The sequence below is a fragment of the Lissotriton vulgaris genome, chromosome 9 (assembly GCF_964263255.1).
Source record: "Lissotriton vulgaris chromosome 9, aLisVul1.2, whole genome shotgun sequence".
Lineage (NCBI taxonomy): Eukaryota > Metazoa > Chordata > Amphibia > Caudata > Salamandridae > Lissotriton > Lissotriton vulgaris.
In genome coordinates this window covers 237,228,130-237,250,112 of record NC_141697.1, presented here as the reverse complement: position 1 = coordinate 237,250,112, position 21,983 = coordinate 237,228,130, and the positions used below count along the sequence as shown (strand labels likewise).

At 41.6% G+C, this 21,983-nt stretch overlaps 1 protein-coding gene across 1 annotated transcript in view; it reads right to left on the bottom strand.

The window, feature by feature from the left end:
• Positions 1–19,092, bottom strand: part of LOC147689887 (uncharacterized) — a 60,974-nt gene extending 41,882 nt beyond the window's left edge. The window contains exons 1-2 of the mRNA XM_086939448.1: positions 18,874–19,092; positions 16,887–16,983 (exon numbers count right to left, since the gene is read on the bottom strand). Coding sequence (XP_086795574.1) covers positions 16,887–16,983; positions 18,874–19,092 — 316 coding nt within the window. The remainder of the gene's footprint in view (positions 1–16,886; positions 16,984–18,873) is intronic.
• Positions 19,093–21,983: the final 2,891 nt, after the last annotated feature.

Sequence of the window (21,983 nt, the reverse complement as noted above, 5' to 3'; positions counted from 1 at the left end):
CTCTTTTGTGTGCTTACTGAACAACTGTTTGTGGGCTATTGTGTGTTTCTTCCCTTTTTGTTTCCAAAAATTTTTCAATACACGATTGATTTCGCACATGGAATAAGAATTGAGAAAATTCATTTGGAATAATATCAAACATTGTGTGTGAAATTTGTGTCTAGGACCACCATATCTGTAAGATTTTAAGAGATAGCCAAGTGAACAGCGGGGGTGGGGGTGAGGAGAGAGGAAAGGAAGGGATTCCTGAATCCTGGTTATTAAAGTTGCATCTTGGTTGTAAGGAGGCAGGCTGTCTGTTTCATGACAGCTGTAAACAAAAATGGATGAATTGAAAGAGAGTGAAGGAGATGCAGTGTGTCACCTGGCAAAGCTCAAAAAAGACTGGTGGTCGTAGTTCTGAAGGCATTTGCACAGTATTGAAAGACAAAGTGTTCATGGGTAATGTAGCCCCTGGTATCATATCTGAGTAAAAAATTGCAGAAAAAGGGAGATAAAAAGAGCAAGGTGATATGTTAGAACTGAGATTGCTTTTTATAAGGGATATTAAACACAAAAGGTGTTAACAAGAAACTTGACTGGAAATTGGGTAATGGGGGAGAAAGAGAATGGGGACTCTGCCTTCTGAAAGTACTGTATGACCATGGGAAACATAGTTTTGCAAGGTCATGCCATACAGGTAGCAAGTGAAAAATAGATTTGAGTATGTACTAGAGATCAAATAGTATATTGTCTCAGTGTAGTGTAGGGCTGGACCACAGAAGTATGGCTTAGGTGATGTCAATACACATAAGTTGTTGATTATTCTGATAACAGTCTAAGCGATACAGGAAGATGATCTCAAATATTTGATGGAGACACCCAGGAAAAATGTCTTCGTTGGGGCCCCTAATAGGTGTCTTTTAGTAGTGAAAGCAACTGAGTTCATGAATGATGGAATGATGTACAGAGATCTTGAATTTTCAATAATTGTCCACATTACATAATTTTTTGTGAAGGCCTGACTGTAGTAAATTTGTTATAATTTTTGTCGCAGAGCATCAGCATCTTATGTTGCTCCTATGTTCCATTAAACATGTTTTATTTTTTCATGTGGGCATCACCATGTACCAAAGTATGGGAGGCATGTGATTAGATAGATCACCCCCTCGCTATTACAATTGGTGTGTTGGTATTGTATCCATGATGTAGTCAGACATAGATGGAAATTGGTGTTATGCTCTGAGAATCCGCAGGTGCCACAAAGATTGCAGGGAAAATGTCCCAGGATTCTTGTAAGAGAGAAGACAGTTGCCTGTGAGACAGCAGGTGTGACTTTTGGTGCATTGTGGACTATTAAATTCATTAAATCCTCAAGGATGTGCTATGATGCATTGAGAATGGTGGTTAGTAGCACATGGATGTGAGAAAGATGAAATAACATAAGTAACATAATACGACTGCTATTACACAAGGGTAAACAAATGCTGTGGAAGGAGGACCATGACTTTCCTTTTGTCTAGCCAATGGCAAGTGTTAATTAATATTTATAAAACCATTCTTTCATTTGAGAAGGCGTTGCACTAGTTACAACTGCTTAAAGTGTTAACACGTCCTTCGGTCATGAATCAAAAGAGGAAAATTAAGGTGATGTTTTGAGTGATGTGACAATTTATGGCAGTGACTGTCAGGATAGGATTTCATGATGTATGCTGTCCGTGTAAAATAAAGGAAACTAACATTTGGTTCCTTGTTTCAGAAGTGACCAGGAGATTTTGAAAGCACATGTGGCCCATCATCACTTTAGAACCTTGCATTGACTTATGGATTACATTTTTTCCATCATCCATCAGCACAGGAAATGACAGCACTGCATTTCCCATCATCTATCTGCAACTCTACCATCATTACTGTACAGCTCGCCCATTAATCACTCTGCATTAAGTCTTACCTTGTAGATGTACTAATAACATTGCACCGATCTACGAAGCCTGACGTTGCACACTACTATAACTCTACTATCATTACTGTATAGTTTGCCCATTAATCACTCTGCATTATGTCTTATCTAACATTGCACTGATTCACAATGTAAAAGCCATCAGCTGTTCTTATAATCCTTTCTGATTTTTTTACTTTTTTAAATTATGATTGTAATATGTACTACATTTGTAAATGATTTTAGGTAATCATACACTAAAGATTGTTCTTCCATCATCTATCTGCACAGGAAGTGACATCACTTAATTGCCCATCATCCATCTGAACAAGAAGTGACATCACTGGATTTTCCATCATCCATCTGTAGAAGAAGTGATATCATTGGTTTCCTGCTAAAAATCATCTTTATAATAAGTGAAGTAAGAGGACTGAATCTCACATCAACCACATGCACAGGAAGTGACATCACTAGACTACCTGTAATCCATTTAGTCAGGAAGTGACATCACTGGTTTCCCACCAAAACTTTATTTTAAAGAAGAAGCAAAGCAAGAATACCTCATTTCCCATCATGCATCTCTACTGTAAGTGTCATCACTGCATTTTCCATCACCAATTTGCACAGAAAGTGACAACACTCAATCTCCCATGATCCATCTGCACAGAAAGGGACATCGCTGTTTTCCCACCAAAACCATCTTTAAAAGACAAAGCAAAGCAACAGGACTTCATTTCCCATTAATTAATGAGGAAATAATGCTTAACTGTAACGTGTTTCAGTTAGCGTGACTGGGCCATACTCAGCTTAATTCAAATTAAATTAATAATTTAAAATGTAGCCTCAACTATGGAGTCTGTTGAGATATAAAATCATATATAATCATGATTGTCCCACTATGCACCATATAACCGCATATACGCCTTCATAATCGTAAAGAAATAAACATTGTATGTTAGCTTAATGGTAGGTTTATGAAGGTCCGTTCAGACCTATTGGTATAGTCAGGGCCACTTTGTTTCGTTTCCCTTTATTCATGTACTATTTAGCAAAAGTCACATGGTATAGCTCAGGGTATGAAACCTGGCTACATTGCTCAGTCTGCTTCTCTTCTCTTTTGAATATGGCTCACGGAAACCCAAGGTCACACCTGCCCTTCTTGTGGGATGCACACATTCTAGCAGGGCCCGTTCCTGTACTCCCCGGGTCTAAGATAGACGAGAAGGGCACCTCACTGACCTACCCCCGGAATAGCTTTTAGCTTAGAACACTGACAAATACTAAGAACCTTAAATGGGTTTTCCTGTTGGCTAACGGACAACTTGTGTACTTCCTTGTAGGGTGTTAACCTGAATATGTAAAACGTATATATGCTTTGTATCATGTGTGTTTCGTTAGTCTGCTCTGCGCACCTCCATGGGTCGTGTAGACCGAGGCTCCCCTGTCAGGGCTTGTATTTGATTCAATAAACGATTCGGCCTTCTCAATTGCCGACTGCCTTATTATTCCGTGATTATATATATATATATATATATATATATATATATATATATATATATATATACATATATATATATATACATATATATATATATATATATATATATATATATATATATATATATATATATATATATATATATATATATATATATATATATATATATATATATATATATATATATATATCCTTGGACTATTGGTAAGTATAGTCCGGCCTTGTAAAATTTGGATCCTTCAAGTCTGCAATGTAATATTTGTTTTTTATTGAAGTAACAATGTACAGGATGTTACTTTATTTTCTAACTTTTCAAGGTTGCCTATTGATGTTCTGAGTATGTCATTCATTAGCTGAACAAGCCAATATAGCTGCTGTGTTACAAAAAAAGTTAATTTCTTTCCTTAATTAGTTATGCTATAACCTTGCCAATTAAATGCATTACAAAGTAGGCGATTCTAGATTATTTTACGTATTCGCAAAACTGCGAGTCTAACTCTTCTATGTCACATTATACTATGAAATGTGTGTGACTTCTGTACCTAGGACCTTATAAAAGCTGTTTTATTTTGGAAAAGAGACAGTTCTTTCTGGGTTTCCATAGAAGGACGATTCTGCTCTTGTCTGTTTATTGAGTTATACTTATATTCTTTATGCCTTTCCAACTGAGCAGACTATATTACTGATTTGTATTAAGTCTTTACTTGGGTTTCCTTCAGAGCCATGCCTTATGTAAACCTTTTGCAAATTATTTTTTGTGTCTTACCAAGGACCACTCACTTGATTGAATTCACAGAATTTCTGTGAAAGTGAAGATCTTCCACCAGTTCCCCTTGAGGTTAATCCTTAATGAGGGAAGAGACGGCTGATACCAGTGACTAACCATGGAGGGGGTGGTGGGTTGGAGAGAGAGAGATGGTTTTGATGTTCCTTGACCTCACATTAAAAGAATGGCGAATGGCTGTTAATCCTTCTTAGTAAGACCACTCAAGTTCTAGTGGCAAGCAATACTCCTTAAGTCAAACCAGGTACTCTGCTCAGTCGAGATCGGTACTCTGCAAGCAGAGCACATTAATTTCAGACAACTATACATAAATACCTTACAATCAGCCCTAGGTGTGAGTCCCTAATTAAATATACCAAACAAGAATTAGTATAAGATATTCAAGTCAGTGAGAAGGCCCTTAAGCACTTACCCCTGCTTTGAATCATGAGCGCGTATTCTTTAGTCTCTGCTCAAGTAATCCCAAAATTCTTATCTTTCCTCAACGTTGTGTTGCTTCATGCAACTAGTCTTTTTTCTTTAGACAAGACTTTCATTATGTCCCTTGCTAAACTGGCTATGAAAGACAACTTCTTCCGTTTTGAAGAGACCATCTATCTTCAAATATCGGGGACCAGTAAGGGCAGCGTTTTTTTGCCCCGAATTTGGCGAATCTTTACGTACACGCATTCGAACAACAACATGTGCTTACACCTACCAAACCATTTTTCGCATCAATCCGATGATGGAAAAGTTACAGTGATGACGTATTGGTTGTGTGGAGAGGAGATCATGAATCGATTTTGGAGTTCCATCAATGGCTCAATGCAAGGAATCAATATTTAAAATTTACTGTAGAGATCAATAAAGGCTGTTGTTCCTTGATTTATCTATCTATGCCACCCCTGAAGGTCTGCAGAGTGAACTTTATCGTAAGCCCTTGGCTAGAAACTCTCTATTACAGTACGAGAGCCAACACCCGAAGGCTCTCTGTGACAACTTGCCCTACGGGCAATTTCACAGTTTGCAGAGGAATTGCTCTACTGAAAGGACTTTCCAGAACCATGTGAATGGTCTGTCCCAACAACTCTTGGCAAGACATTACCCGCACACATTGATCAAGCGGTCGCTCAAGCGGGCCAAGAATAATAACCGTGAAGCTGTACTTGAGCCTCCAGTACCAAAACCTCAGATGGACCGGTTGACTTTCGTGAGTACTTTCTGTGCGAGAGGAAATAACATCCAGAAGATAGTTCGCCGACATTGGCAGATCCTAAATCACAGCAAAGAAAAAATTGCTCCACCACTGTTTGCTTTCAAAAGGGCGAGTAGCATACGTGACCGGCTGGTACATAGACGCCCTAAGGATACGCCTAAAAGAATGATAGGTACCCTTTGGAATCTACCAGCAGTGGTTGGACACCATCCCTGTGGGAGCTGTTCCGTTTGTCCACAGACCAAACACTCCACTACATTAGACATAAGCACAGATCAACCATGGGAACAAAATTATTTTACAAACTGCAATAGTGATAATCTGATTTACCTTCTGACTTGCCCTTGTTCGATAAGATATGTAGGTATGACTACACGCAAAGAGCGTATAAGCATGCTTGAACACAAGAGTTTGTTTCGATGCAAAAAGACACCGACGAGTCTTACGAAACACTCTGTAGACAAAAATCATGGAGAAGAAGACTGTCAGTGGATTGTACTAGAAAAACCATTCATACCGTCACACATTAGTAACATTTCCAGGAATTTGTTCACCAAAGAGCAGAAATGGATATTCAAGCTTCATAGCGACACATTTGGGCTCCATGATGATATACCTTGGTCCAAATCTGTAATCATGGTCTGAGTCCATCTGTCCACCAATTTATGGGTATTTACTGTTTAGTGGACTCAGTATCTTTACTGGACTATGCAAATAGATGATTTACAGACTGTCGGTATGACTGATTATGCATACAGCATACACTATACATTGAGACATACGGCAATTGAACAACTTTCATCATGATCTATCATAGTTTAGGTTCCAGACATACATGATAAACATTGAGTCATGAGTATCCACCTTGACAGATCAGCATCTATCTATTTTGAAGGGGCTGAGCATGAAATGTTCATCCCTGATAGTTGCTTGCTACCTGTAACTATGCACACTAATTTGGTGTTCGATCGGTATTATGATTCATTTTGAATGTTTACATGCTGTTTTCTGTCTAAGGGAGACTACCTATGTAATGATAAGAATCTACCAGAATGCATCAGCATCCCCTGTATATAGATGCAATAAGGACATCTCCAGGTATTTATACAATTGTACCCTTGACCTTTCCCTCGGTTAAAACTTTTTATAACTTGTAGAGTTGGCGCTGTGGTGTGATAGAATGTGCTTGATATCTCGATAAAGTTTGATTGTAGGAAATACAAACATCAGGTCTATTACGTCACTTTATAGTTCTGCCCCGTCATTTGTGAGCTCGGCGGGGATCAGGATGTACTTTGTTTATACCGATTTGTGGTATTCTAACGTTAGAGAAAAGACAATGACTTGACCTTTCCCTCTGCTAAACCTTTTTACAACTTGGATAGCTGGCGCTTTGATGGCATAGAATGTGTTTGTCATCTCGATAAAGTTTGTTTGCAGGAACTACATACGTCAGGTCTATGACGTCATTTTGTAGTCCTGGGCCTTCACGCGAGAGCTCAGCGATTTTGACTTTACGGAATTGGCGCTTTTAACTTTTTAACTGTGGAGATACGGTAATGACTACAAATTCAATTCCTGCTTGGGGAACAATGATAAAGAATATGAATGTATATTTTGTTTATTTTGGGTGCACTACATATACTGTATCGCACGGCTGTGGGCGCGGCAGCCTTACAGTCCCGACAGCGTCTTATTTAAACGCCGATCCTGAGCCGTCCATTGCCTCCCCCTAGACTCGGGATTAACCTGGTGCAACGACGGACAGGTAGGCTGTTGTAGCTCCGGTGGCAATAATTTACAGTTGGAGGTGAGGGAGTACTTTCCAGCTGCGAACTAGCGCTTTGGTGGGGTTGAGTTTAGAGCCATATTGCAATTTGTTTTTGAGCTCAGTAAGATGATTATAGATATCAGGTCACTACGTGTTTTCAACCAACTTAGAATGCCCAAGTAAGAGAGCACAGCTGACTGACTCTATTAGTGCCACGGGTTACATAAGACATATTTTATTATTGGTCGCCCTCCCTCGGGTTTATACTATTACACGAACCTCCCGATATATGTCCCTACTCGCATTTTCCGTGAACTGGAAACCCTAACCAGACGCCTGATCTGAAATAAGGGGCGCCCCAGAGTCGCGTTGAAGACCCTGCACGCGGCGACAGAGTGAGGTGGGTTGTCGGTCCCCAACCATAAACTTTATTACATAGCAGCGCAACTACAGTGGGTCGCCTATTGGCTTAGTGGTAAAAACTTGGGAGATACGGCCACGGTTGACCAGATTATGACGGACTCGCAAATACAGGCGCTATTTCACCCCTTAACTAAGACCCGCTGCCCTGATCGAATACTCCTCGCGGTGGCGAGAAAATGCTACGTGAGGAGTCTGAAACTCACGAGTGCTACCAATCCATACGCCCCTAACCTACCACTACTGGGAACACCTTGGGAAGGGGGGCACTAACGGAACACGCGCTGAGCAACTGGACGGCTGTGGACTTAGAGAGCCTGGGTGACTTGTTTGAAGATGGCGCCCTGCTACCTTTTGCAGCTCTAGCGGACAGCACGGGTCTACCGGCTGGGCAATTTCTGACACATGCGACGCTCCTACACACACTGACGAGTGACTGGGGCGCGCTAACGGAGGAGCCTCCAACACACCTCCTAATTCAGTACCTCCACGATATGGGGAACGGCTCTCTCGTGGTACACTGGCTCGCCCAGGTGCTACACGCACACACGCAATTCTCGTCACAGCGGCTGCGAGACAAGTGGACAGCTGACAGAGGCTATGACTGGACAGACAAGGAATGGGCACAGACACTACACATACCACGCAACGCCCGCTTTAAGATTATACAATACTACATTGTGCACCGTGCCTATCTCTCCCCCGACAAGATCAATAGATACTTCGGGTTAACAACAACAGCGTGCCCCAGATGTGGACTTGTAGATGCGCCACTCTTACATGCACTTTTGGCATGCCCCTCCCTCCACCTCTACTGGGCCACAGTGTCGGACACCCTGGCAAAAGCGACGGGAGGCAGCCTGCCGCTTACATGGGAAGCATGCCTGCTGGGGTTGTTCAGAGAACGAAACAGACAAAAGTTCGTGAGAGATTCTGAGACCTGGGGCTAATCACTTCAAAGCGCCTCATTACTAAGCTCTGGAAGAATAACACCCCCCACAGCCAATACAATGGCGTAACTCGTTCGACAATTGGGCAAGGGCGGAAAGTACAGCGCTCCATAAGGAGGAAACAGCGGGGCTCCGCAAATATCCCATAGCTCTTGACTGGGATGCCGCCCTGGCGGCTTACCACCGGGTGTGCCTACAGGGCGGCATTGTTTAAGCATTAACACCCCCCCCCCTTGCAGAGCTCGGGTTGAGGTCTTCTCTCCTCTCCTTCTTCCCCCCCCTGTTGCCCCCCCAGAATCCCCTCCTCTTCCCCCCCCTCCTGCACACCTGACGGATCTTGTGACTAGATCCCTACTGTTGACATAACATGACTTGTGCCTGCCCCTGCCCGCCTGGCCCGAGAACGACGAGCACACACACACACACTTCCGCTATTACACACTGCCCAGTCTCTAGTTTTCACACCTTCTCAGATTGTTCTCAATAATTGTTAATCTCTTTTTTTTCTGTAATAAAGCTTTGGATATATAGTGTATTGCCAATGTACACAACATGCTTTGATACACTGCCAAGGCAAAGGTTATGATCTGCACTGAACAATTCCTGATGGGATATTGGAGAATGACATTTGTTTCATCACCATTCACGCAAATTAATATTTTCTTCTTGTTATACTCATTTCTTGTTATGCCGGTGGCTAATGAAGTTGTCATAACACATAGGCTCACTTGCTTTAAATTGCTCTTCACAAATGTATTCCTACATGTATACCGGCGACTGAATTGGCCATGGCCTCGTCAATTGTACCAACGCATAACTGTTCAATTTTCTCATATGTGTATGGATGTATCATGATAAAAAAAAATGCAATAAACATATTCAAATAAAAAAATAAGACATATTTTATTATGCATGCCAATACAGATTACCCTTGCTCGACACATTTAGGGTTTCTGCTTTTCGAATGATTTACAGGCTTCAGTTCCACTTTTTAACTGTGAGCCTTGCTTTTTGGTGGTGGGATTTCGTGTGGACAGGCCAGTTGGATGTCTTGAATTGACATCTATCTGAGCAGGATGGGACATTAAAAGGGGCACAGAGAATTGAGTAAGCAAAGGGACTGACTGACGATGGGCAGTTCTCTATTTCTCTACTCTATAGTCTCCTTTTTGCTTTTCCTTCACAGAGCAGGCCTCAATTTCCTGAGCATGGTCCAGGTGAGGTGAGGTCCAGTTCCCGGTCGAGCTGGGTGAGCAAATGGAATATTTTGTAATAAGTATTTAATTATAGGAACTTAACAAGGAAGAGAATGTTTATGGTTAATTTGTTAATATTTATTTAATTGAATTACTTTTAGATGTCATCTGCATTCCTTGATGCGGAGGATTAGTATATAGTAGGTTGTATTCATTCCAACCGGTACTCTTTTTCATGACTTGTTGCATGTAATCTTCATCTTTTTAGTCACACTCCATATTTTCACTGGGTGTTAGCAACACTAATATGCAGTAGTCAAGTTTGAGAGCAGAGTCCCTGAAGAACGGCTAGGGGATTAGTTTCCTGATTGTCTGAAACATGTTGGCCTGTTTTTCTGCAGTTATTTGTTTAAACTGCCCCTTGCACTGTTCTGCTTTTAATTAGGGGATGAGACTGTATTCTAATAAAATGTTCTCCATGCTCAGCCTCATCATCCTATTTTAATTCACCACATTTTTTTGTGTTTTGCACTGCACTTGATTGCCTTGTGATCAACTATCTAGTTGCTCATTTTCTGTCTAAAGTGACTGTGGGTGTGATCCAGCCCATTACCGTTGGAATGGTAGTCTGTCTCTATGATCAAGAGACATACCATCCCGCTAGATGGATGACCAAATGATAAGATTGATCACAATGACATATTGATGGCAATCCAGTTCACATGGGCTTGGATCTTACCACATATCACTCTTTCGTTCTCTTCCTTTTGTTAGTTCTGTCTCCTGGGCTTTTTTGTGACTTGGGTACCAAATTACTTATGAGGAGTTAAGGTTAACCCGCCATATTATTGATCTTCAGACCTCCGTTTCTTTTCTGTTGATCTTATTTTGAGGGTGCCCTTAAAAGAAAAGGGGATAACAAAACTAAAGGAGCTCCTTTAGTGCACTAACCTGAAGTCTGAGAAAAGCTAGAGCGTTAAATGGTGAAAGGATGGTCATGGTCAAGGCAATGGGAGCATGGCGGAACAGTCTGATCAACTGGGTTTCAAGGTTCAAGATTGTTGGAAGCTCTCTTCAAGGGTTGGAGTTCCAAGAGGAGTTACAAGTCCCCGGATCCAAGCAATGATATCCAGGGTATTCTTGTCACAGGAGGCAGGATTCATAACCTAAGGCCGGCACTCATAGGGGGCACAGCTCTACCTCATAAAAGATTACTGAGCATTTCCTGTGAATTAAAAGGCTGTAATAGAAGGTTGACTCAACAAACACATTGGGCCCTGAAGCCTTCCAGGAGATTACTACGTATTTTACAGGAAATTGAGGCCTTTAAGTATTATTTGAACAAGTAAACAGCAAGTAAGCATATCAGGTATCTTGAGATCAGCGGAAACAGAGGCTTTTCACTAATCAGCATGAGACCATTATTCAAAAAGAAGTTACAAGCTTTTCCGCTTAGTTCAGCAGACCTTAGAACAGTGCCTCAAACTAAAGTACGTGTCATTTCCAAATAACAGCCCGACACCTGCCTAACTAGAAAACAGTGACAATAATGGAGAACAAGCAGCACAGGTAGAACGGGATATGACACTTTGAATATGTTGTTCATGCTAATCCCTAATTGATTAATTTTTGCTTTCTTCAATGATCATATTTTTGGATAAACCCATGAGGCTTTAACCTGGAATGATTGTCTCGCACAGATTTGTTTGTCAGCCTTGGACTTCTTTTTAGGAAGACTCACAAAGTCTTATAAAGACAAAGACAGCCACAATCTTGCGCATTAATCCTCATAATTAGTTAACTAGAATGTGTACACTATTAACTCTCTGCAAACCAGTGACATCACTCGATTTCCCATCATCCATATGAACAGGAAGTGATATCAGTGGTTTCATGACAAAACTGTCTATGAAAGAAAAAGCCAAACAAGAGGACTTCATGTGCCATCTTCCATCTGCACAGGAAGTGACATTACTGCATTCCTCATCATCCATTTAAACAGAAAATGGCATCACTGTATTTACCATCCTCCATCTGCTAGGGCGTGGCAACACTTCCTTCCTTCTCACTACTTCAATCAACTATTGAAGGCATCCTATGCCCAGGCTCCACAGTAAAATGCAAACACAGACAAGGGCATAACCGGATTGGGATTTTAGGGCATTTAAGGGAGTTGGGCTAAAACCCCTGTTTCAATTAAATCTATTAGGTAATATTGCATTCAAGTGCCTCACCCAGGAACCCCATACAGCCAGTCTCCATGGTCACACCCAGATGGGGACTACCCAAACACTCACATAGCCTTTACAACATACATAGACCCAAACTCATAACATACACTAACTAACATACACCCTCAATATACAAGACACATATTCTAACTCATGCTCATTAATTCCTGCTTTGGGAATTCTTTGCATCAGATCTCACAGATCTCATCACCTATCACAAGGTTAGTGCCTTATTCTTCGTAGAAAATTGGTTCTCCCCACAAGGTCTCACATCTTAGACATCCTGCTTCCCACAGATTACAGTTTCCAAATAAGAAGGGAGGAGGCCGCACTGTCATCTATAGGTCTACCTGGTCCTGCACACTAGGTAAGCAAGTAGCAATCAAATCCATGATGCTGCTGACATGCCTTTTCCCTCTCTCTGCAACTCAGACTTCCAAATTCCATCTTATCTTCAAGCTTCTCAAACAGTACAATGACTCCATTGCTGAATTCACAGACCCCCTCATCACCTTGTTCATCCAACTAGTCCACACCACCTTCTTAGGCGTTTTCAACCTGCACAACAATGCAAGCTAAAATAAAACAAGAGACACCTTCTTCTACCTCATCAATACACTCAGTGTGGTAAGGATGTCACACAACAAACACATTCCAAAGGCCAAATCATTGATCCTATCTTCTTTTTATCACCAAAATTAAAATGCAAACTACCCAGTCCCTTGATTTGGACTGACCATTTTGTCATGGATATCTCCCTTCTCCACATCCTACCAACAAACCATGGTCAACACGAAAGAGAAGACTAAACCTTCAGATCATTCGAAGACCCCTACATAGACAACCTAATCCTTGAACTAAGCTCTAACAACATCAACTGCACATGCATTGCAAATACCCTATTAACCAACTTCAACAACTATTTGGAAAGCTATAAGAACGCCGATGACCCCAAGTACAACATGCAAGTGCAACCCAAAACCATCAGCCCCCAGGTATTCTTAAGGCCAAGCTGACAGTAAATGATCCATTCACAGACAGGAAAGAAAATGTTTGAAAAACAGGACCTCTTGATAAGGAAGCACCTCCGTCGAAAAAGCAGAGACATTAGTCAAATCACAGTACTATACAATAAATGAAGCCACCAACAGCAGCAGAACACTGTTCACGACAATCAAGCACTGCATAAACCCTCTGATGGATCCATCTTTTCCCCATTCCACAGAGAAAGTATAATACCATTAATCTCTCCTTCATTAAACAAGTGCAGAAAGTCCAACTGCACATCAACAGTACAAAGCCTGCATTTATCTCTCATAGCCACCCCTTCTCGTGGAATCCTGCATGGGCCACCTTCTCAGGCCTATCATTCCCAGATCTGGCTGACATCCTGAATTCCCTAAAAGCCACTTCTTAGAACGATGATAGCGTCATCAAAGCTTTCTCTGGGAATGCTCACTTACCCCTACTTACCCTTATTTACCATTGTATATGCCTCTCTTGCTCAATGCCTCTTCCTACAGGTCTCTCACGACTGACCAAATCCCACTACTGCTAAAGAAACCTACATTAGACTCTAATGACCTCGCCAACTACCAGCCCATCACTCACCTAGCATTCGTCAGCAAGATCAATGAAAAAGCAGCGAATCACATAAAATCTAACAATAGCCTGCCCGACTACCAGTCTGGCTTCAGATGTTGGTGCAGCATGGAGATCGCCACATTACACATTGTAGACAATGCCCTCTTGTCCACAGATGAAGAGGACCCTGCTTTCAGCTCAGCCCTGGCTTTAGACGATTGGTAGGGGGTAAATCATCCCTTTGTGTGTGGGCAGGATACAGGATACAAGCTATACAAATGTTAAGTGTGAACCAACTCTCTCTCTCCCAGCCCAGGAAGACTATAAGTATGCAGATGAATGCAGAAGTATCCCCTGTCGTACCCAATCCTTCCTGTGCGGTGGTTGTCTAGAAAGTATGCTGTCACCCAGCCTGACGTGTATTGGAGTCAGACAGCAAAGCACAAAGAGTCATAAGCACAGAGAAATATCCACTTTCTGAAAGTGGCACATTTTTTAAAATAGTATTGTCTAATACAACTACACCAGTAAGTAGGATTTATCACCACTACTTTAAACATACCAAACATGGCAACGCCACTCCTTTCAGATAAGGAATTACCACTTAAAAGTATATAAAGAAATTCCCAATGCAAGCCTATGAAAGGAGGAGAACTCACAGCAGTGAAAAACGAATTAGGCTCATGCCAGTCATAAAGGCACATGTCCTGCCTTTAACTTACACCTCACCCTGCCCAGAGGGCTACCTAGGGCCTGTATTAGGGGTGACCTGTGTGTAATAAAAACAGAGTTTAAGCAAATCAAATATGGCAAACAGGTGTAAACCCAACATAGTCTGTTTAGAGTAGTGAGCATGTGCACATTAGCACTGGTTAGCAGTGAAAAAGTGCCCAGAGATCTAACACCAACAAAAATAAGGTGAGGAAAATAGGCGGAGGAAGGCAAAACGTTTTGGGATAACCCTGTAGAAAGGGCCAGGTCCAACAACATGGATGGCTCAAAGCATCTATAATCATGCCCAGGAGAGTAGCAAGTATTTTAGCCAGGATTCTGCCCTCTTTATCTATACAAGAAATTAGATGGTAAGAATATTAATTCTCTGCTGTGCCCTCAAGTTTCAAGATATTAACAATGTGAGCTAGGCAAAGATTTGATGGGAACCTTCCCATGCTTACAGCTTCTTCAAACATTACCAATATAGGTTATTGGTACTGTGAAGTCTGACATTGAAAGCATTTGATTGAGAAACCATTGGGGTTGGGTGATTTAGTCAACAACTTCTGTGTGATCCCCTTTACTGTCTCCTATATACATCACCACTTAAAAGTTTATAAGGGAATTCCCAATGCTAGCCTAATGCAGGAGTAGGCCTCACACCAGTAAAAAATGAAATAAGCTATTTGTCACTACCAGGACATGCCACTCTTAAAGGCACATGTCCTACCTTTTACTTACACAGCACCCTGTGGGCCTGCCTTAGGGGTGACCTATGTGTAATAAAAAGAGAGTTCAAGGCTTGGGAAGCAGTTTTAAATGCAAGTCAAGGTGGCAGTAAACGGCGCATGCAGGCTCTGCAGTAGCAGGCCTGAGATAGGTTTGAAAGACTACTTCTGTGGTTGGCACAAGCAGTGCTGCAGGCCCACTAGTAGCATTCATTTTACTGTTCTTGGGCATAGGGTAGACCACTTTACAAGGGACTTACAAGTAAATCAAATATGGCAAACAGGTGTAAACCAATCATAGCCTTATTAGGGTAGAGAGCCTGTGCACATTAGCACTGGTCAGCAGTGGAAAAGTGCTCAGAGTTCTAACCCCAACAAAAAGAAGATCAGAAAAATAGGCAGAGGAAGGCAAATTGTTTTGGGATAACCCTGTAGAAAGGGCCAGGTTCAACAACACAGATGGATTAAAGTATCTATAATCATGCCCAGGAGTGTAGCAAGTATTTTAGCCAGGAGTTTGGCCTCTTTATCTACACAAGAAATTAGATGGTAAGAATATTATTTCTTTGATGACCCTCACTTTTCAAGTATTAACAATGTGAGCTAGGCAAAGATTTGAAGGGAACATTCTCAGGCTCACTATTTCTTCAAACATTACTAATATAGGTTATTGGTACTGTGAAGTCTGACATTGAAAACTTTTTACTGGGAAGCCTTTGGGATCAAGTGACTTACTGAACAACGTAGGTGTAATCCCCTTTACTGTCTCCTATACGTTTGTGGGTTTGTCAATCATCTCAACATCAGAGTCTCGATATGCCCATGGAGAACTGGTAGATGTGAAACCCCTTTGTCTCCCTGAAGGAAGTCTACCATAAAGTGATCCATAATACCTTACAAACTCATTTGTTATATCTTCACAGAGTGAATAAATATTCCCTCCATCCCCCTTTAGGCTAGGTTGCCTTTCTTATCCCCCTATTCATATAGTTTGCTTGGAACCATCATCTATGTTTTGCAAGATGTGTTTTTACTAAGGGTGGGTGGTAAACTCTGCTCCACTGGCGGAGTTCTCAGAGTTTTGCCCACTCCGCCCCCTGCTTAAAGCGCAGAGTATGGCAAAAACTCTGCAATCATCAGCGGAGCTGAGTTTGCCACCTTGTGTGACTGTTTTGTAGTCCCAGCATTCTGACCTCAGAACCGACAAGTTATTTGCCCAATCAGTGCTCAGCCCCCATTGAGCCAAGCCAATACTGGAAGAGAAGAGGGACAGAACTTCCGCCTTGTGATGTTTTGCTTTACTTTCCCCCCTCGCTTGGCTGCAAGCTCCAACATTTGTGTGTTTTTTTTGCTGAACCCGCAGCCCGTGCTCCCCACCGTGGCCCAGTGTAGCTGACCGCTAAACCCCTCACGTGGCAGCCTTGGCATGGCGCTGAACACGACCACAATGGATGATATGACTGGTATGTAGTGCACATTCTGGATCAATGGTTACGGAGTGGCCTGTGTGACAGGCTCTCGTGTCTCCAGCAGCTCCAATAAAGTGAAGCCTGTGATAAAAGAGAAAATGGCGACACTGGAGGTGGAGAGTGGCAGCTGAGGTGGAGACTCTAAGAACTTGCTGTACAACAGTGGCAGCATGCAGATGAGAGAGCTATAGGCCGAGTGCCTACCCATAGTCCTTTGTGCCCCCTGGCCCAGCCTGCCTAAGTTGGGAAATGTGTAGTCCAAACTCACTGACATAATTATTAGTTATTCAGGTATGGACCACGTTCATTTTCTTCACTAGAACTATTCACACAAATATTCATCCCAAGCAGAATAAATCATTGCAAAAAGAGAACATTTGTTTGGGTAAAGAGACGTCTCTCTCATTAAATGCTGCAGAGTGGATAACCGAGTGCTGCCTCCTGGAGCTTTTCTTTCACATTGGCGCCCAAGCGCTTCAGCTCTTCTAGAAATTTGTTCATGCAGTATTCAGGAATGTTTGATACCTGAGGCAGAAAACACTCAAAGGTTGTTAAATAGAGAGTTGGGGGGACCAAATGTAGTGAAACTAACTTTTAGGTGTGATCTGGCAAACCTCTCGCGTGCAGCATTATTGATACCTTGAACATTGAATGTGGGTGTGAGAAAGTGGTTGATGCAGGAAAATTATCTATGCGTTCCAAAGAAGGTGTAGCCTCCTAAGTCTTGATTGCAAAAACTCCATATGTCAGTCAGACTCATGGAATTGTTAAAATCCTGCCATGTAGAGGAGATTGTATGGTTGTCAACGGTGACGGGCCCAATTGTTTGCCGGTATAATCTACTAAACCATTGAAATTGCCTCCTTTGATCATTAGGCCACGCAGGGCTTCTATGGCAATGTAAAGGATTTGGGACATAAATGTATTATGAGAAGGGGGAGGGGTGCAGATCAAACAAATCATAATGGTTGGTCATGGTGTCAGATATAATTTTGTATCATCCTCCTGTATCCCTCCAGGTCTGTGATATCACCAGAGGGAGTTGCTTGCGTATCCTCATAGCAAACCCATGGGATCCCTTTCCAAATCCCAAGTGTGTGATAGCATTAAACCCATATTTATTGAAACAGTGACAAAAATCGCTCAACAGATAGGTCTTCTTTACAGGAGCATGTCTGCTTCATTCCCTTTGACATTTCCCCGCACTGTACCTCTTTTAAAATGGTTAAAGGTCCATTTACTTTCCCCAAAATGCAGCTCATCAGGCCAATAAATTCTCCTGCATGAGCCAATTTACCAAATAGTGTGGACTCAGGAATATATAGAAATGTAAGAGCTCGTTTTGGCCCTGAAAAACCAAACCACAAGAGTACAGTAACTTTAACAAAAACTCCCTCAACCGCCCCATACTTCCTAACCTGAACCATTTGAAGAAAGTGAACAGCGTAACACCATTAATAAGTAGTGAGAGAAGGATGGTTAGGTATTTTCCCCCCAAAGAACCCACCATAATCCATACCCTCCCTCCAAACCCTTGTGAACAGTTTAAACAATAAGTGTTTTCTGAGGACTACTGAGAACATCCAGAGAAAAACAAAAAAAAGACAAAAACACTTAAGTACACTAAAAAAGAGGGAAGATTATGGAGATCAATCCACTCCAAGCCCATTGCATGCCAAAGATTGTGTTTAGGGCTTATGATCGCCTCCCCAATGGGATCTATATTTCCTATCTGTACCAAGAGTAATCTTATTGTATCTACCCGATCAATGAAGCTGTCTCCATCATGTTTGTGATTCTACATCTTATCATTGACAACAGCCTCCTCCATCGACCGTGGTGTGCAGAGTTCTACCACATCAAGCTTGCTCGCCAGATTTTGGGGTCTTTTAGGGTCTTCCTGTGCAGAGGCTTCTTCAGAGTAAGAACCTGGAGGAGGCAGTGATCTAGGCAGCCCTCTCCCTGTTGATATGTCCCTGCCTCGTCTGGCCCTAAGGCGCTCCCTGGGGCTAGCATTGGATGGTCTCTCCCAATTATCTTGTGGCTCTCGAGCACATCCAGGCTTTTTGGTCAGGTGGTATATCAACCTATAGCACATGTCAATCATTCTGAGGTTCTGCAAAGGGTTCATAGCTGCTGGACATGCATGGTAAAGTCAGAAAATTCGGAGTGAGTCATAGTGTATGGACTCTGGCATATTGGGCGCTGCTAACAATGTGTACCTATCTCGGTAGTGCAGAATACGAACAATTACTGTACACCAGTCAGAGGTCTAGGGATTAGGGCTTAGTGCGCTCTTTCATTGATAAAGCACTGTCACAGCTTTCCTTCAGAAACCCTCTCTCTTAAATGTTTCTAAAAAAAGATAGGGAGATCCCCCAACCAGTCAGATTCCTGGAACCCCAAAAAACAAACATTATTTCTTCTTCCCCGGTCTTCCTCATCCTCAGTTCTAAGTTCCAGAGAAGCCTCACTACCGGAAAGTTGAGTTTCCTTTTGTTTCCCTTCATTAAATGTGGTGTTTGCTTCTAATATTTTCTTTTCGGCTTCTGTGATACATTCAATGACTTGTCCCAAACCTTGTCGGATAAATGAAAAACCTGATCGGAACTCTCTGATTTTGGATTCCAACATGTCTTAGATCAGCGGTCTCCAACCCTTTCTGTAATAAAAGCTACTTATGTTTAAATGGAAATAATCCTGAGCTACTAATATTAGTGACGTAATACTGACCACCATATCAAATATTGTCAGCAGTTATCAAATCAGTGTCTGAGGTAGGGTTTCCAGCACCAGGTAAAAAAAGTTAGAGAATCTGAAATGACTGTAATTCTGAAAATAAGCACATTTTCATCTTGAGATTTAGCTTTTAAATTTTAGTATAGAAATGATGATTCAACCAACCAAATGCTTCAATATTAGTAGGCTGGATTGAACACAGGAGAGTTACTCATAGGTAGCTGTACAGCTACTGGTAGCTCACAAGCTACTAGTTGGAGACACATATCTTAGATGATTTTATGGCCTGCTAAATCACTCTGTTGATTGTGTCATGTCTGGACTGTCTTCCAATGGGACAGTCACTCCTCGCCGCCGTATCCTTATTTGTACCCCAAATTGGGAAACTCCTTGTCTTTAACTATAGCATTAAGGTTTATGGCCAAGGCTGTGACGTAGGGCCTGTGTTTAGCACTTGTCTTGCGAAATAGGTCAAATTGCTAAAGGCTGAATGTATGGAAAAATCATATCTCTGCATTAACAGCATTGTTTTTAAAGAGTTATTCACCATTTATTCTACAATTAGTGCAGCTGTTTTCAGAATGACATCTTGGTATTCACATAGTACTGGTGTACACAAATACATGTTTTGAAGACGGTATTTCTATTGCTGTAGTCACAGGTTTAAACTAGAAGAGCAGACATAGTGTATTTGCTGCAGTGTGGCAAAATAAAGAGGGCAAATTATTTCTAGAGAGCGTTTGCAGGAGATTAAGAAATGAATAATACTTAAACTGTGCCACCTTAATTTACCTAATCTGCAAGCTATTGTGTTGGAAGCCATAGTCAACTTCAGACTAAATATCAATTCAGCTGCCAGACTCATCATGGGAACTAAAAGAAACTGCCATATTTCCCCTGACCATAGAGCTCTCAATTGACTACCATTTGAGGCAAGAGTTTAACTAACATTCACTTGCATGACTCCCAAAGCCCTTCACCACAAGACCCCAAGATATCTGTTCCAGAAACTGGAGCTCTCATGTGGTGACAGATCCTCCAGAAGTTTCGAGCACTCTTCTTCTGAAACCACAAAGATTTGCCAAATAGAAAACATACAACCGGGCCTTCTCTGGAATCACCCCAAGGATATGGAATGCACTACCCCCAGAAACCATACTGAATTCCTCTACTGCCTCTTTCAAGAAAAATGTAAAGTTTCTACTCATGAAAAAACTTACATGAACAATGAATCTGACCCATATTACATATGTTGTCCTACTTTGTTTTACATGCCTCTGTATTTTATGTCTATGAGCATACAACAGGACATAGGACATAATAACCGCATACATCATACTTTTGTTCTGTTTCCCCCTGTAAAGCATGCTGATACCCGCCAGGGTCATGTCCGCCCTTTATAAAACCTTCAAAATCAAATCGAAAATAAACATAACAACTCCTACATTTTCAGATGGTTAGAAATCTACTTCACAAGCTCCAGGGGGTACCGAAGGTGGTTCAGGGAAGATGAAATGGGACCAGACCTGTCAAGCAAGAATCTCCACCATTTCTCAAGGTGGAGCAAAGATTTGGCACCAAGCCATAGGTCTTAACATTCTTTTTTCTCAGAAACAAGAAGCAGATAGGTACTTCTGTATAGGACTTCATTAAGGCAATCAATGTCCCTATTTTCAGAAGACGGGATGAGGGATAGCCCCATTGCTATTATTTTATCTCTTTTTTTGATAGTTCAGTTAAGATCCTAGGCAGAGTAATTTTAGCAAAACTAGAAAAATGGGCAGTGGAAACGTGGGGCCTTTTCAATGTTTAATTTGGGTTCCACAGAGGCCTAGGAACAATAGAGCAGACACAGAATGTATCACTTATTGTCCAAAAATTTACAGAGGCAAACAAGGATGTGTTCACCTTGCTTATATGGAATTATACTTTGCCTTCCACACAGTGGATTGATCTACACTATGGGATATTGTGACACAATTAGGGGTTTACATTGCAATTATAACATTGCTCCGCAGGCTCCATGTGCACACAGTAGCAAAAGTTCGATATAGTAAGGAAGGTGATCTCTCCGAAAAATTCCATCTGTTATGGGGGTAAGGCAAGGCTGTGTTTTAGCTGAGTTTTAGCTCCTTTTCTTTTTCTTTTTCATATCAATGACATTGAGGACCATTTTTCGGTACTGGGAAAGACTTACCAAAAATAATCATTTGCCAATTCCCTGTACTACTTTCCGCAGATAATGCAGTCCTCATAGCAAGAACAGCCAATGGCCTTCAAACCTTGTTGAACGCTTTTAACAGTTCTTTTGCTAATTTGGTTCTTAAGGCAAATAGAACGAATTTATTTCAAATGAAATGTGGCCAAAAACTAGCTAAAACCAGGAAGTTTGCTCTGGGTAGCTCAGAGACCGTAAAAGTTCCCCACTTATCTTATTTAGGTGTGCCTATTATCATTTATTTTAATTGGAACTTTTTAGTGGCCGTCAGAGTTTAACAATTTCAAAGTTCTATTGATGCTGTTTTTAGATTAAAAAAAAATCTGGGGCATAAACCTGTGAAAAAGCTGCTTTGTATTTTCAGGAGTGTTTACCTTTTGCTACTTTTGGTGCTGGTGTCTAGGGCTATGCCAACAGTAACTGCCTCCAAATTGCTGAGTAAGAAGGTTATTGGCAGTTCCGCAAGCTACTTCAACATTGTTTTGCTGTGAAGAAGTTGGGCTTGGGTAAATAGAAGATCCTTTGTTACTCTGGCTTAGAGTCTGGAATAACCCTGAGGCCCACTTCT